Consider the following 14,151-nt stretch of genomic DNA (forward strand, 5'->3'; position numbering starts at 1 on the left):
GATCACCCCTCTGATTCTATGGTTAAGATGGCCCTGGATAACAATCAATGGCTTGGATTGTACAAGGGATGGACCAGAATCTATGGTATACGATCTCTCCCTTTTCTCTCTCGAACTCTCGAAACCATTGGATGATCTTAACGAGAAAACTCCTCCCCTTTTTATATGGAATGGTCAGAGGAAAACTTGAGTGGGACCCACCCACTAGTGGTTGCCCACAAGTGGGCCCCATGGGGCCATGTCTAACATATGGATGGGCCCCATTGGACAGGGCCAATATGGGTATTTAGTTTTCAGACAGGTCGCCCTGAACATATCTTTCCTCCAGAATAAAGATGCATTACCATACTTTCCACCAATTGAAAATCAGTGTCTAGATTTCTATAAATTGAACCACGAGAAGAGAATTTCATGACATTAGGGAAAATTTGACCTGATCATACATATGTAAGGGCTATTGAATTTAAAAAAAGAAAAGAAAATATAAGGTAGAAAAAGTAGCCACGGAATAATCACAGGAATACCGCTACTACTGTCGGCATGTTGTGGAATCCAAATCGCCTCGGTGGTCATGAGATGCTTTGAACATCCAGCAAATGAAGCCCGGCAGCTTGACCAAGAAGACCTGATATTGGCAATTCTCCTCAGTGTGAAAAATTCAGCTCTTGTTTTCACCTCTAGTTCAGATCCCAGAGAAGCTTCCGGTTAAGCGCTGGCGGGGCGAATCCAGGGATATTCCGAATGTCCTTGTTATTTGGCTTTACAATCTGAAGACTCAAAATCCACCATAGCAGTTGAGTCGTACAAAATCTCAAATATGATATAAAATGCAAAATCTAACACAAAACAAACACCAACATGAGCATGTAAAATAATTCAAATATGAGGGAATTATAAGATCCTCAACCAGAGGATTCTTTACACTATCACTGCCCCTTGGTCTGCAGAGGTGGTCCCATGGTTTGGTGAATGAGACAATCACTCACACCCAGATCCATAGCTCAACTGGCAGACTGAGTGGAGATACCTCGTTTCAACACTTGAGGTCTTCGTATCAATCCCTAGTGGGGGTGGCTAACATGGAGTGTGTGTACTGACATGGGTGTGTACTAACAAGCTAACCCAAAAAAAAAAAGAAAAAAAAGAGAGAGAGACAATCACTCTAATGAGTCCCCTGGTAGATGGACCATGGTGGCCCAAAAACTTCCCTGATAGAATAATCATAACCCTTCGATCAGTGGCCTGCAAATAGACTGAAGATCCAAGAACAGTCCACATTCAACAATTAAAAAAAAAGAAGGCCAAAGATAGAACAGCTTCCTAACCGGGAAAGTTTTGAGTCAACATCCAATCACAGTGTAACCAAGTCATAAATGATCTGGATTAACAAAACAATGGGCCCCAGCATACAAACTGAGCACCTGAGAATATATATCTCCAGGGTTGAGGATCATATAATTCCTCAAATAAAATATAAAAGGGAGAACCAGGAATGAAAGCGTAATACAAACACAAGAAAAAATAAATCCAACCTTCACAATCATGATTGCTACCACTCCAAGAACAATTAGGAAGAGCAAAGCCATAATACATCGGTCAGTTGCAACCTAAGGCAAATGTAAATGAATTAATTAAATATATTTAAAAAAATGAAAAAAGAAAAAAAAGAAGCAGAGAGACAAACGTAGTCCAAAACAAACAGAAAAAGCACCGAGTTTGATATTTGAGAAAACTGACCTGTCTACCAATTTCCTTAACCAGTTGAGAGGCCTTCTTGATTGAGAAATGGATGGAGTCCAGCTCATTAACAATCCTACTCATTTGTTCAGTCTGAAAAATAATAAATTGACTGAGAGTTTTAATACTTGCAGCATATCTTAAAGGAGAGAGCGACGAAACAAGAAATTAGGATTCTCAAATCTTATCATATCACAGACCTGAGCTTTGAGAGCAGCTGTTGTATCGGCTCCAACGTTGATGGTCTCGTGAACAACCTGCAATCCACAGTGATTGCAGAAACAGATAGGCACGTAAACTTGGGAGTTTTAACTATTGCAGATCTATTGGCAACAAAGAAGGCAACAGTTCAAAAACATTCCAAAATCTGAACTCCAAGTGGTTGAAATCTTCTTTCATGTTTTCATCAGGGTAATTATGGACATGAGATCAATCATGACCTAAAGGGATTTTAAATTGACTTTATCTTCCGAATGATTAACACCATTGTGGGGTTTTAAACTACAGCGAAATGGTTTTAAATTTTTGAAAACCTATGTCAAAAAGTCAAAATTCAAATATCAAGGCTCATATTTACATCTATTAATTGCAGTTGAACCAAACAAAGAGTGCTGGAAGAAACCCAATCAGCAGATCCCTCAACAAGCATTCAAGACCAAGCAATTTTTAAAACAATTGACTTTAAAAAGAACTCAAATTGAGTAATCATCAAGCCCCAAATAGTGAAAACTAGAACACCCTTTTGTCCAGTGCCAAATTAATCCCTGGGATGGAGGTTGACCTTTTTCGACCGCTCGATAGTTTGATCTGTCTCATCCATCATTCGGTTTCCACTATCAATTAACTGTTGATTGTTCATAGCTGCAAAAATATATATTCTGCTTCAGTAATTCAGAAATGAACATGCTAACACGGTGTTAAAAATCTTAGAAGTTTATGCATTATTCAGTTAACAGGGCTGTCCTTTTTTTAATTAATGATGTTCTCATATATACAAGCCAAAGAAGATCACTTGAAACAACAATATCAGGAATGCCCAAAATTTTATTGCAACAAAATGGGCAGGTATAGGAAATCTAGTGTGTGCGCGAGTTTTTTTTTTTTTTTTTTGAGGGGGGGGGGGGGTTATCAGCAACAAAGAGGATGCATGCACAGTTCCTAAAGCCATTGCCATGACAACTGTTTCAACTCTAGAATATGAAGTATTTCAGTGGATATTCACTATTTGTTCATCCTTTAATAGCTACTGCAAAGTGCAAACAAGGAGTACTCATCTGGAAGGTTCTCCAGATAGTACCAGGCTTGTGCCACTTCTACTCATTGTTACCCATTCACAATTAATAGAGCACTACACACCCTTAGGAGGATTCTTCCAATACAGTCTGAACTTCCGTAAATAAATTTTAATTTCTTGTTATTTCCTCTTTCCTATCTAAGCAAATTCTCCGTGATTTTGATGTCCAAGTTCCACCTTAAAAGTTGAAATACTGTAGGAATTGAGAGAGTACACCATCCTCTAAGTGTTCCTTGGAACTTCATATGATTAAATAATAATTTACATGCATTTGGGCATGCTTTACAATTGTTGCAAATACCTCACCTTAGGTGATTATGATGACAACAAAACTTAGAATGCTCTACATGATGATAGTAGTGTTTTAGTGCCTCAGATCTACATGTGGAGATTGATGAATGTTATGGGACAAGAATAGTTGTATCATAGTAGCTTTCGCTAATATAAAAAATAAAAAAGAAGGAAAGAAAGAAAGAAAGGAAAAAAGATCTATCATGTCCCTCAAAAATAGGAAGTGGTGGAATTGTGTTGATGTAGGACAAGTCAAGGGAAATTATGCAGGTGGCCAAAGATTGAGAGAAATCAGATTGTATGGCTCGAGATGAGGCCAAAAAAAAAAAAAGAAGCTATAATGCACATTATAGCTTCCTACAGCCGTAGTTGTGTGACATTTATCATAATTGCACATATAATATGTCACTAGAAAGCTACCGACGAGCCCCATGTCCTAACCAATGCCAAAGGCAATTGGTCCCCATATAGTTATTCAAAAATAGGTCATTTTGGGGTTAATTTTGAGTTTTTAGTCAAAATTTATTATTTTTAATGACTTACAATTTTTGCTATTTTTAGGGTATTTTAGGTTTTGGAGATTCTTGCAACAACTTAAAGTCCTTGTTTGAGTCATATGAAAGAGTTTGAGTAAGTTTAGAAGTTGTTTACTATTTTTTAGTGAATTTACTATTCCAGGAAAGTTTACCATTTCAGGAAAGTCTACTACTCCGCATCAAATTATGGCTAGGGTTTCTATTGCTTATTAGATACATCATAAGCAACACTTTTCATCAATAATATCAATTTTTAGAGATTTTCTCTTTCCTTGTGGATTCAAAGACTTTTTTTTTAGAGCAAATGATGGTATAATAATAAGTATAAACTTTATACATCATGACGAGGACATCGGAGCACCATTCAGGGTCTACCAGATGAGGAGGAGATCAGCACCAGTTTTCCTCTAGATGGATGACCACTACATGGGCCCGAGTGGACCGTTTTGAAGACCCCACATGCATTTGATGCATCTTCAAAGACCCTACGTTAGGAAGATGCATGTGGGCTGCATTTTTTTTTAGTCTGGACAGTTAGATCGAGTGCATGCATCAATCAGACCATTGGATCGAGCACGATGGACTGTTAGACCACTCTTAATCGTGGTCCATGTTGATCGTGGACCACCCTATTGGCCACAAATAGTTTAGGATAGTTTAGATTTATTTGTTTTGAGTAGTTTTTGTCATTTGTTTTATTATTTTGGACTATTTTATGTTTTACTTAAGATATGGTTTTTTTATATGAGAATTCTTTCCTAATAGAGGTTTTTTGTAAAAGTGTCTTTCTAAGACTACAAAAGAGAATGGGGTGTGTGAACCTATTTATGTTATTGTTTCAAGAAATTTCAAAGTTCCTCTTGCTTCTTCATGCGATTTGAAGATTTTTCCATGCGATTTGGAGATTAGGTGTGGTGAAATTCCATTCCTATTCAACGGAGTTGTGAGGCTTTGATGGGGGAGTACCTTCACTACGCACGTACGAGAGGAGCAGGACCCTACCGTTGATCTACCTTGGCGACAGCATGGATTGAAGACCCACAACTTGTGGGAGGAGTATTGAGAGTCTTAGAGTCTAGAGTGGACCCGATTATGGCCCATCATGTCATGATCGTGGCCCACCACTATGAAACTTCGTAGGATTTTGGATTTTACTATTTTTCATGTTTTAGTTTTTGATGGTCAGCTCGGATTGATTAGTAGTTGTTTGGTTTTTATTATTTTTATGTGGACCTTTTTATGCGCACTTAGCGCAGGGGCACTTTAGTCATTCTCTCCTCTTAGGGTTTCTTTATAAACTCAAGGGGAGGGGGCATTATAGTTATGCTGTAGGAAATAAGAAAATAAAAAGGTTGTTTTCTCTCTTCTCTTTGTGTGTGTGGAGACGTGAACCATAAGAGGGCAAAAAGCCCCCCTTGTTCATCAAGGAAAGACTACCGAGGTGCGAAGCCTCATCCTAACTCATTCCCATCATCATCATCTCTTTCCCCTTCATTCACGTTGCTTGTTTAGCCCAACGAAACAATCCAACAACAATAGTGCATCTTCCAGATCCAGCCCGCTGTTGCAGGACCGCAACCTTCAATGTAGCACTACGACTACACCGCACATCGAATCGAGGCAAAACTCGGAGGATCAAGACTCCTCCCCTGGCTGACCAGACTGGAGGTAGCTCCCACCCCATACATGCGAGCCTACTCGCCCACGTGCGGCACATGTGCGGGTCCCACATGCGAGACCTTTCTTCCTGGATTGATTCATCCTTCTGGTAGGCCTTCCTCCCCACTCCAAAACCCCTTTTGGATCACCGGTTTGAAAGGTACAAATTTTTTTCTATTTTTCCTGATTTTTCTTGTTTTCTGCAAAATTCCCTAAATCATATTCAAACCCCAAATTGACCAAATTAGTTCTCAATTCTCAGCCTAATAAATCATCCAATCTGGAACCCTAACCCTAGATTACCTAATCCTCACTTTTCCCCAATTTTAGCGCCCTAATTTTGCCCTAATTTGCGATTAGAGGATCCCATTGATGATGAAACAATCCTACACAAGCTTGAGGGTTTCCACATTCCTTGGAACTCATTAGTTGATTATTTTGAATTAGAATCAACCCTAACTTGCGCATAGGCTTGGATCTTTACAGATTCCCCTATTCGGAATGGTTTGACTTCATTGTGGGATGTGGAGATTTATTATTATTAATTAATTTGATGATCTTAGCCTGAGTTTCTTGCATATCATAGTTAATTTTCATGTCCTACATCAGGCTTCCATCTATCATCTTCCTTCTCTCTTTCTTTCTATCCAAAAAGATGTATATTCTCAAAAACTTCATCTTTCTTCTTTCATTCCCATCCAAAACTATCCAAATCATCTTTTTCTTCAACTTTTCATCAACCAACTTCAACCCCAATCGAACCCAACCACTGAGGACCCTAAAACCCCATCCAACGACCCACATGTGTGACCGTACGGCCACACATGCGAACCCCTAGGCTAGTCGTATGGTCCAACCCTTTTTCCTTTTTGATTCTCTCTTACCCTACATCAAAACCCCTAAATCCCTTTCTAAAACCCTAACCTTAACCCTAGATTCCCTACTTTCCAAATTTCTCCAAAACTTCCAAACCCTATAATCCCAATTTCCCTAGTTAACCTAAACCCTAATCCTCCAACCACTCAAATTCCTAATTCCCCTCAAGCAATACCCAAAACCCTAATTTCACATTTTTCCCAAATTCCTTGAACCCTAGGTTAGCCTACATTCTAATTGAGCAAACCCTATGTAGTAATAGTTCTTCCCTTTTGAAATAGGCTTATTCCTATACTATTTAGGTGTTCTAACATCCATTAGATCCTAATTTATAGTATTCAATGATCATGTATAGCGTTGTTTGTTAATTGTAGCCTAGACTATTCATAATTTCATGTTGGATTCTTGAGATATTTGATGATTTTGGCGTGATTTATGATTTTGATTTTTTAATTGAATTTGTTGATTGACCTCACCTCACCATTTAGCCACATGCATGCGTCTTGCATCACATCAATTACTAATCACACACTCATAATAATAAAAATACTAATAACCTAACAAAGGATATCCGTTTTAGACCGAGTACTTGGCTCAGGCATGCTAGGCCTGAACTGGCCTGATAAGCAAACAAGCTCAATACTTAGGCCCAAGCCTGATTCATGGGACTAATTACCCAACGCAAACCCAGGCCCTAAGTGGGCTGGATAAGCATGGCTTGGACCAGCTTAGCCAACTTGCCACCATAATTGTAGCCATGCTATCTTTCAAGTTGTGGTGTAATGTCAAAACAACCAAGCATTTCGGTAACAAATTTAAAGCTATTGTCATTGTTAAAAAGTGGGAGATTTGGCCACAAGATAAAAAGGGCCATCTGACATGGCTATCATCATGACAAGCTATCGGATATTGTCGGTTGTTGCCTCTCCCCGCAATATATGTTTGTACAAGCACAAAGTTGACCCTTGATCTCTTTGATGTGTCTACTGTAATTTCTTTTCCTTCTCTCCTTAATAAAATTTTTGTTACCAATCAAAAGAGAAGTAATTGCAATAGCAAGAAATAATGGTGGAAACACAATCATGAAAATGGAAATAACGTGAACACTTGAACCTTAAAAAAGTATGTTATGTGTGCCTACATGAAGCTTGTAGAACATTATCTTCCACAAACCCCCCTCCGCCATCAAGCCCATCAAAGAGATCAACCCGCTTATTGTCAAGACTGCTTGCATACCTGCATTTCCATCCACAAGAAAAGAGAAATAAATACATAAAGACACACAATAAACAAATCTATGGCACCTGCAAATAAACTTCGCAAAATGAATAATATAAACAAGAGAAAATGGCACTAAAATAAATATGTTGATAGAAATATTTACCGAGTAGTATTTTAGTGAACTAAGAATTAATCATTTTCAAATCAATATTTTAAGTATCGACAATATCGGCCGATATATCCCACGATATATCTTGTATCCCACTGCGATACAAAACACACAAGTAGTGGAATATATCCCACATGTTCAATCCAATGAGCGCATTTTTTTTTTTCGATCATTTTTTTTTTCCTGTAAATCATGTTAAATCAATGTCAAATTGTTACAAATTCATGATTTTTCATGTTTTGCATGAAAAATCATGGATTGGGAGCTTCGATTTCGAGATTTGGAGGAGATGGGCCGAGTTGCGGAAATTTGAAGAAAATCAAAATTTCTCAATTCTCGCAAATTGGTTGTAATTTTTGTGTCCAAACATAAAATCAAACATGTATGTAACCTAATCTAGTGATTCTTCTTTTGCTTTTGAATGTGTTTCTTGTGTTTTCACACGTCTCCTTACATTTATAAATCATATGAATAGACTTCGAATATGCTTGCATCAATTTAGTTAGACAACACAGAGATTAGGACCCCATACAAAGAAAACCAATTATGTACACTTGTTTTTTTGTAATGCTTTGATTTATAAGTATGTATCGATACCTTTTTTAACAATCACTGAAGTTTCATTGAAAAAATCGACCAATTTCCTAATGTTTTCCCATGTTTCCAACAACAGCAATACATCATGCGATGCAACTGATATATCCCATGTGATAACCGATATGTATCTAAATTCCAAAAGTGCGATACGTAAAGCAATACCAATATTTTGAATATTGTTTCAAATTATGAAGCAATTCGTCAAATGGAAAAACCAATTAAATTATTTGGGCATTAGATTATAAAAAAAGGAATTTTAATATTTTCAATTTACTAACAGAAAAAAGAATTAAATGCACCACAGAGGGTGTGCGAGCACTGTTGAATCCAATCTACTATACACTCCAATGTCAGTGAAATACACAGTAATCAATGTTTGAATCTAGTTCACAATACTGCAGGTCCATCTTGACCCAACGGAGGATAAGAGGTGTAGAAATGGACAGCGCATGCGAGGTACACCTCTAAATCCTTCTTTCAGCTAACCTTGGATCAAGGCAAGGAGTTGGCTCCTTCGGCTAAGATATGGAAGATTCTTGAGCTGCCAAGAGTCCAAGCATTCTGTTGGCTCACTATGGCCAATAAATCATTATAATTGACAATCTTGAAAAGAGGATGTCTGCAATCCCCAGCGTGTGCATCATGTGTAGGGAGGATGGGGGAAGGGACACCATCTATCCCTTCACTGATGTGTGGTCAGAGCAGTTTGGAGTCATTTCTTCAGCCTCTTTGAGATATATCCTGGACTATCAATAATACTATCTTCAACCTCCTTGATAGTTGGGCAGATAGCCCTTGTCATCCCTGTGGAAGCACCATCTGGAAGATGGTGGGGATTGTGGAGAGAGAGGAATAGAAGAGGTTTTGAAGATAGAGGTATTTTGTCAGAAGACTTAAAAGTAATTGACTATTCTCATGATTAAGCAGGCTATGCCGGAACCTGAATTTTGAGGATACTCTCTCTGGATTTTTTTAGGTATTGGAAGTCTATAGTTTGGGTCTATCCTTAGCTCCCTGGATGCCATGTATCTTTTTTGAGAGATTAATCTCGAAATTGGTATACAAATTTCCTAGAAAGAGCAACTTTCCTAATCTAATTGTGATTAAGTACATTAAATTATGTCATCCATCTACATTTTGTTATGGGTGATTCTAATTTTATTCTTCTGTGCTATCTAAAGTTGTTGCCATCTGACTTTTTTCTGTTATCCAATCTAGTCTGGTTCATCATTCAATGGTAAATCTGAATTGCTATGCATGGTGAAATTTAAGCTGATTCATGCTTTTGTGCACTTCCTAGTTCCTATCAACAATAAGTCCCAGACCTCACCGTCGTCCTTATCCTACATTACAGCCACAGTCACATGGATCTCAGCATACTTTGCCATTATCCAGCAATAGAGACCATATTTTTAAAATTCAGCGGATCGACTCGAAACTCAGCTGAGTCAACTCAACTCGACAAGATTTCAAGCTGAGTCTCTTGTAAACTTGCTGATGGGCGTAACTTGGTCGGGACTCCACACGACTCGTCGAGTCTGCTTGAAAACTTGATACAAATTGGTGTAACTCGACCGAGTGAATTCTTAAAAAAAAATAATAATAAATAAAAATGCATGTGACGGGAGTCAAAAGTGCAACCAAAAACAAATGCATATGACAGGAGTCAAAAGCACAACCCCATGAGACAATGCAAGACCCGCTACCAGCATGCCATAAAGAACAATTGTGTTTCATTTCGTGTATTTTATTTATGTTACCTATTTTAAACAATCTTAATTTTTATTACCCACACTATATACTTAAAATTTAATTATATTAATATCGAGTTGAGACCCACAACATCTGGGAACATAGACCACTTATGCTAGAGACACGCAGCATCTGGGACCACATACCAGTTTTAGAATAGGAAGATGGAAAAGGGCATTTGCCATTTCCTAAATCAACCAATGTAAAGAAACTAATAGCTAAAGGCAGAGTAGATGTTCTAAAAAATTTGATGTTCCAAATCAAACAAAAGGATGTTTCGTAAATGAAAGAGTGCAAGATAAAACCAACTTAGGTAATTTGTATGAAATTTCAATAACTCACTGTTTTTTGAGAGCAACATAGGAATTCAATTCTTTAATCTGCAGAACAACAAGAAAGAACTCATATTTAAGTTTGATAGACAGTAATGAATATGGACTAAGTTTATAAGAGATTCAGACAATCATTGAGAAAGAAATAGCAATTGCTTTTAAAGAGTAAAGATCTTTGAGTGAACATCACCATTGATTGTTTTTTCTCATTGAGCATTTTGTTGGTGTCTGGAGTATTTCTACTTTCCTCTTCCTTAACTTCTCGGTCAAACTCTTTGATAAGCCTAAAAAAATTACCCAATAACACATTTGTATCAAAAGGTTCCTTCATCTAGAACATGGATTTTTCAAGATCTTTTTCTTCTTTTTTTCTGGGTGAGAGGGGAATCTCGCAATTTTATTAAAAGAAATCAGGACAAGAAATCCTAACAACAACTACAGCAAGCAAAACAAACGGAAACAAAATAAGCTACATGACATTACAAAAAGAGCTTCAGGTCAAAAGCCCAAACTATGTCATCCATCTCACCAACCTAAACACCTCATCCAGAAGCCTACGCCGATTTCAGAAACATCTATCATTATGCTCAGCCCAAATAAACCATAAACCAGCAAGAATTGAAAGTCTCAAATCTAGTTATCTAAAAACTAGCATCATGTATGTAAATAACTGCTAAATAACCATAGAACTATTATTTTTATCAGAAATAATAGTTCAATATGCAAATAAAATCCCAAATGCAGTATTTAAATAATAATAATAAATGAATAAATAACAGAGAGAAACAGAGTACATGTGTCTGTGTGTGGGTGGGAGAGAGAGAAAGAGAGTACGTGTGTGTTTGTGTGTGTGTGTGTGTGTGTGTGTGTGTGTGTGTGTGTGAGAGAGAGAGAGAGAGAGAGAGAGAGCTCACCTACCTCTTACATTCCCGCATGAGTGGGTGTGAGAGAGAGAGAGAGAGAGAGAGAGAGAGAGTTCACCTACCTCTTACATTCCCGCATCTTTCCCGTAAGTTCTTCCAATTGCCGGCTCTGCCTGTTTGAGTCTTTAATCTTCTCCAGTTTCTGGAATCCATTTCTACAAGAAATGACATTGCGTATTTCAGATATCCTTATCCAAGATTCATATGGAAGGATAAAAAATATATATATTTTTTAAAGAAAGATATTCTTAAACAAGACAATGTAACCCCGTTGATATCCAATGCCCAAGCACATGCCAACACAAAGCAATCCCACATCTTAAGAAGCAAACACTGAAGTGATGATTGAATTTCAATAACAACTTGTTTCTGGTAGCTCCAGGCATCAAATGCACATCTACAGCTTGACAAATAGAGCTCCCTTCAAACATAACTGTAATGATGACATGAACATGGAAATGATCCGTTGCACTAACACCTATAACAAGCTTTCATTTTGGGTGAATCTGACCACCATCTGATGTGAACGCACTAGATTTGACATTTTAGGGCACAGCAGTTTCAAGTGGGCTCCACTTGCTTCATCCTTTTAGGAGGCACTAGGATCAAGTGCGGCATAGGAACAAGCACCATCTGAACAGAAAAAGGCTCTTGCTTTGACTTTTTCATGTGGTGGAGATTCTTTGTATTGAATAAAGAAAATAAATAAACATTGAAACTCGAAAACAACTTTACTTTTACAGAATTACACTCAGAAGTAAAACTGCTTATTTAAAAGATGAAATTAATAGGTTTTTTTTTTTTTTTTTTTTTTTGTTTTATCTCTCTGCCTCTCTCCCAGTTCTTGTAAACATTCAAAACTTTATTTTATTATTTTTTTACCAATAGAAATTTATGGCTTTTTTTTGGTTACCAATAAAACTTAGGGCCTGTTTGGTAGAGACGCCTAAAAATGAGTTAATTTCATTTTTGTTAATCATAATTATGTATAAGAGATCATGATTGTTGGTTCTCAATATTATTTTTAATCCTTCCCACAAACAAATGCGATCTCTGACATATAATTACGATTAGCTAAAATGAGATGAGCTAATTTTTAGGCATCTACCAAACAGGCCCTTACAAATGTGATCTATAATACATAATTACGATTCACTAAAATGAGATGAACTCAGTTTTACGCATGTACCAAACAGGCCCTTAAACTCATTTTTGATATTTTCTTCCTTTACTCATTTAGCTTATTTATGAAATATTTATGTTTTAAATTAATAAGACCACTCTCTCATTTCAAGAGGGAATAATAAAAATTTTCCTTGTTCCATCTCTCTTAGCAGTAAGACATTCAAAATAAGAACTACACATGCACCCAGCTACAATGCATGTAGTATATATGCCTAATCATACAACCCAGTAATCATATAACTCTTGGGAAAAAAGCAATTTTGTTAAAGAGGAACTATACGATCCTCTACTGAAATTGGACCTTTTTGTTTTCTTTGCACTATTTCTAAAATATTTATTTTTATTAAAATATAATGCCGACTCCACAAATCCTAATTTTCAGGCTTCAACGAATCAGGTCCACACTTGTGTTGGATTCCAGCGCTCGTCCACACAAAGTGTGTTATTTCCAAATAATAAATAATTGCATCACTCCAATTGTACACATTGAAATGCCAATTACATTATTCCAGTTGTACACATTAAAATGCCGAATTCAAGTATAAAAAGAACTACCGAAATTAAACACGACTAACCAAATTTACGAGAGAGAGAGAGAGAGAGAGAGAGAGAGAGAGAGAGAGAGAATTTGAAAGAAAAAATGCTTACGATAGCGCACGAAGGATGTCGCTGATCTGTCCATCAATGTTAGCAAGCTCCTCACTGATCTCGGACAACGGATCCATCGCCAGAACCGAACACCGTCCCAATCACAATCTACACTTCTTCTTATAACCGCGTCTACGGTTTCGAAGCAGAAATCCACCAATCAGGAGTCAGATTCTCCAAACCAGCCCCAAAAACGAGTCGGAGATCGTTGAAAATCAAGGCATACATGTCTTCAATATCTTCATCAATGCAGAAAAACAAAATCCTCTAAAAGTACAGATTTCCAAACACTCAGAAACCCTGTTTCTGATACCGCTCAAAGTCGGAAATCCTGTTTCGGAGCTGAGCAGAATGGGATCGGAGAAAATGGTTTTTAAGGTCGGATCTAGACGGTTTGAGATCGGAAAAAACGGAAATGGCGGAAATGAATCCAAGGCAATGGGATTTGAAGAGAATGCAGGATCAGAATCCGGACATCTACGATCTTTTACCGTGTTTTGCAGATCGGGATGGAGATAGCAATCGAGAGAGAGAGAGAGAGAGATTGGCGTTGTGTTCAGAGAGTCCAACAGGGGAAACGGTTCGACCGGCTCGACTGTTGTTAGATTGGGTGAGGGCGTTGTTTGATACTCTGGCAGAGTACACACTCCATACGCAGGCACTCCGAAAGTTAGCTCAATTAAGCCACTGTTTTGTAGAAAGAACTTCAACCTACTCACAGTCATTGGCTGAACAATTTCAACCACTGATTCGTGGACACTTGTTTGTTGAAATATGACAAGAAGTTTTTTTTTTCATTTTTAACCGTCCAATAAATGTCCACGTATCCAATAGTGAGATAACGAAATAAGGGTAACTTTTGGATTATTATACATCTAAACAGAGGCCCATAATTTGGACCGTTTAATTTGAATTACTTGTATGACACGTG

The 14,151-nt window shown here is 37.5% G+C and overlaps 1 protein-coding gene across 2 annotated transcripts; it reads right to left on the reverse strand.

The window, feature by feature from the left end:
• Nucleotides 1-359: 359 nt before the first annotated feature.
• On the reverse strand, nucleotides 360-13,780 carry LOC131233293 (novel plant SNARE 11-like). Of its 2 annotated transcripts, XM_058229944.1 has the most exons (10): nucleotides 13,221-13,780; nucleotides 11,450-11,542; nucleotides 10,655-10,748; nucleotides 10,475-10,512; nucleotides 7,535-7,629; nucleotides 2,519-2,598; nucleotides 1,938-1,994; nucleotides 1,738-1,830; nucleotides 1,533-1,607; nucleotides 360-767 (listed from the first exon to the last, which is right to left on the reverse strand). In XM_058229944.1, the coding sequence occupies exons 1-10, from the start codon at nucleotides 13,295-13,297 to the stop codon at nucleotides 678-680; spliced, it is 792 nt and encodes a 263-aa protein (XP_058085927.1). In that variant the 5' UTR covers nucleotides 13,298-13,780; the 3' UTR covers nucleotides 360-677. The 2 variants fall into 2 exon arrangements, with proteins under 2 accessions (XP_058085927.1, XP_058085928.1); XM_058229945.1 differs by lacking the exons at nucleotides 11,450-11,542; nucleotides 13,221-13,780 and adding an exon at nucleotides 11,383-11,399.
• Nucleotides 13,781-14,151: the final 371 nt, after the last annotated feature.

This window comes from Magnolia sinica, chromosome 18, assembly GCF_029962835.1.
Source record: "Magnolia sinica isolate HGM2019 chromosome 18, MsV1, whole genome shotgun sequence".
In the NCBI taxonomy this organism is placed as follows: domain Eukaryota; kingdom Viridiplantae; phylum Streptophyta; class Magnoliopsida; order Magnoliales; family Magnoliaceae; genus Magnolia; species Magnolia sinica.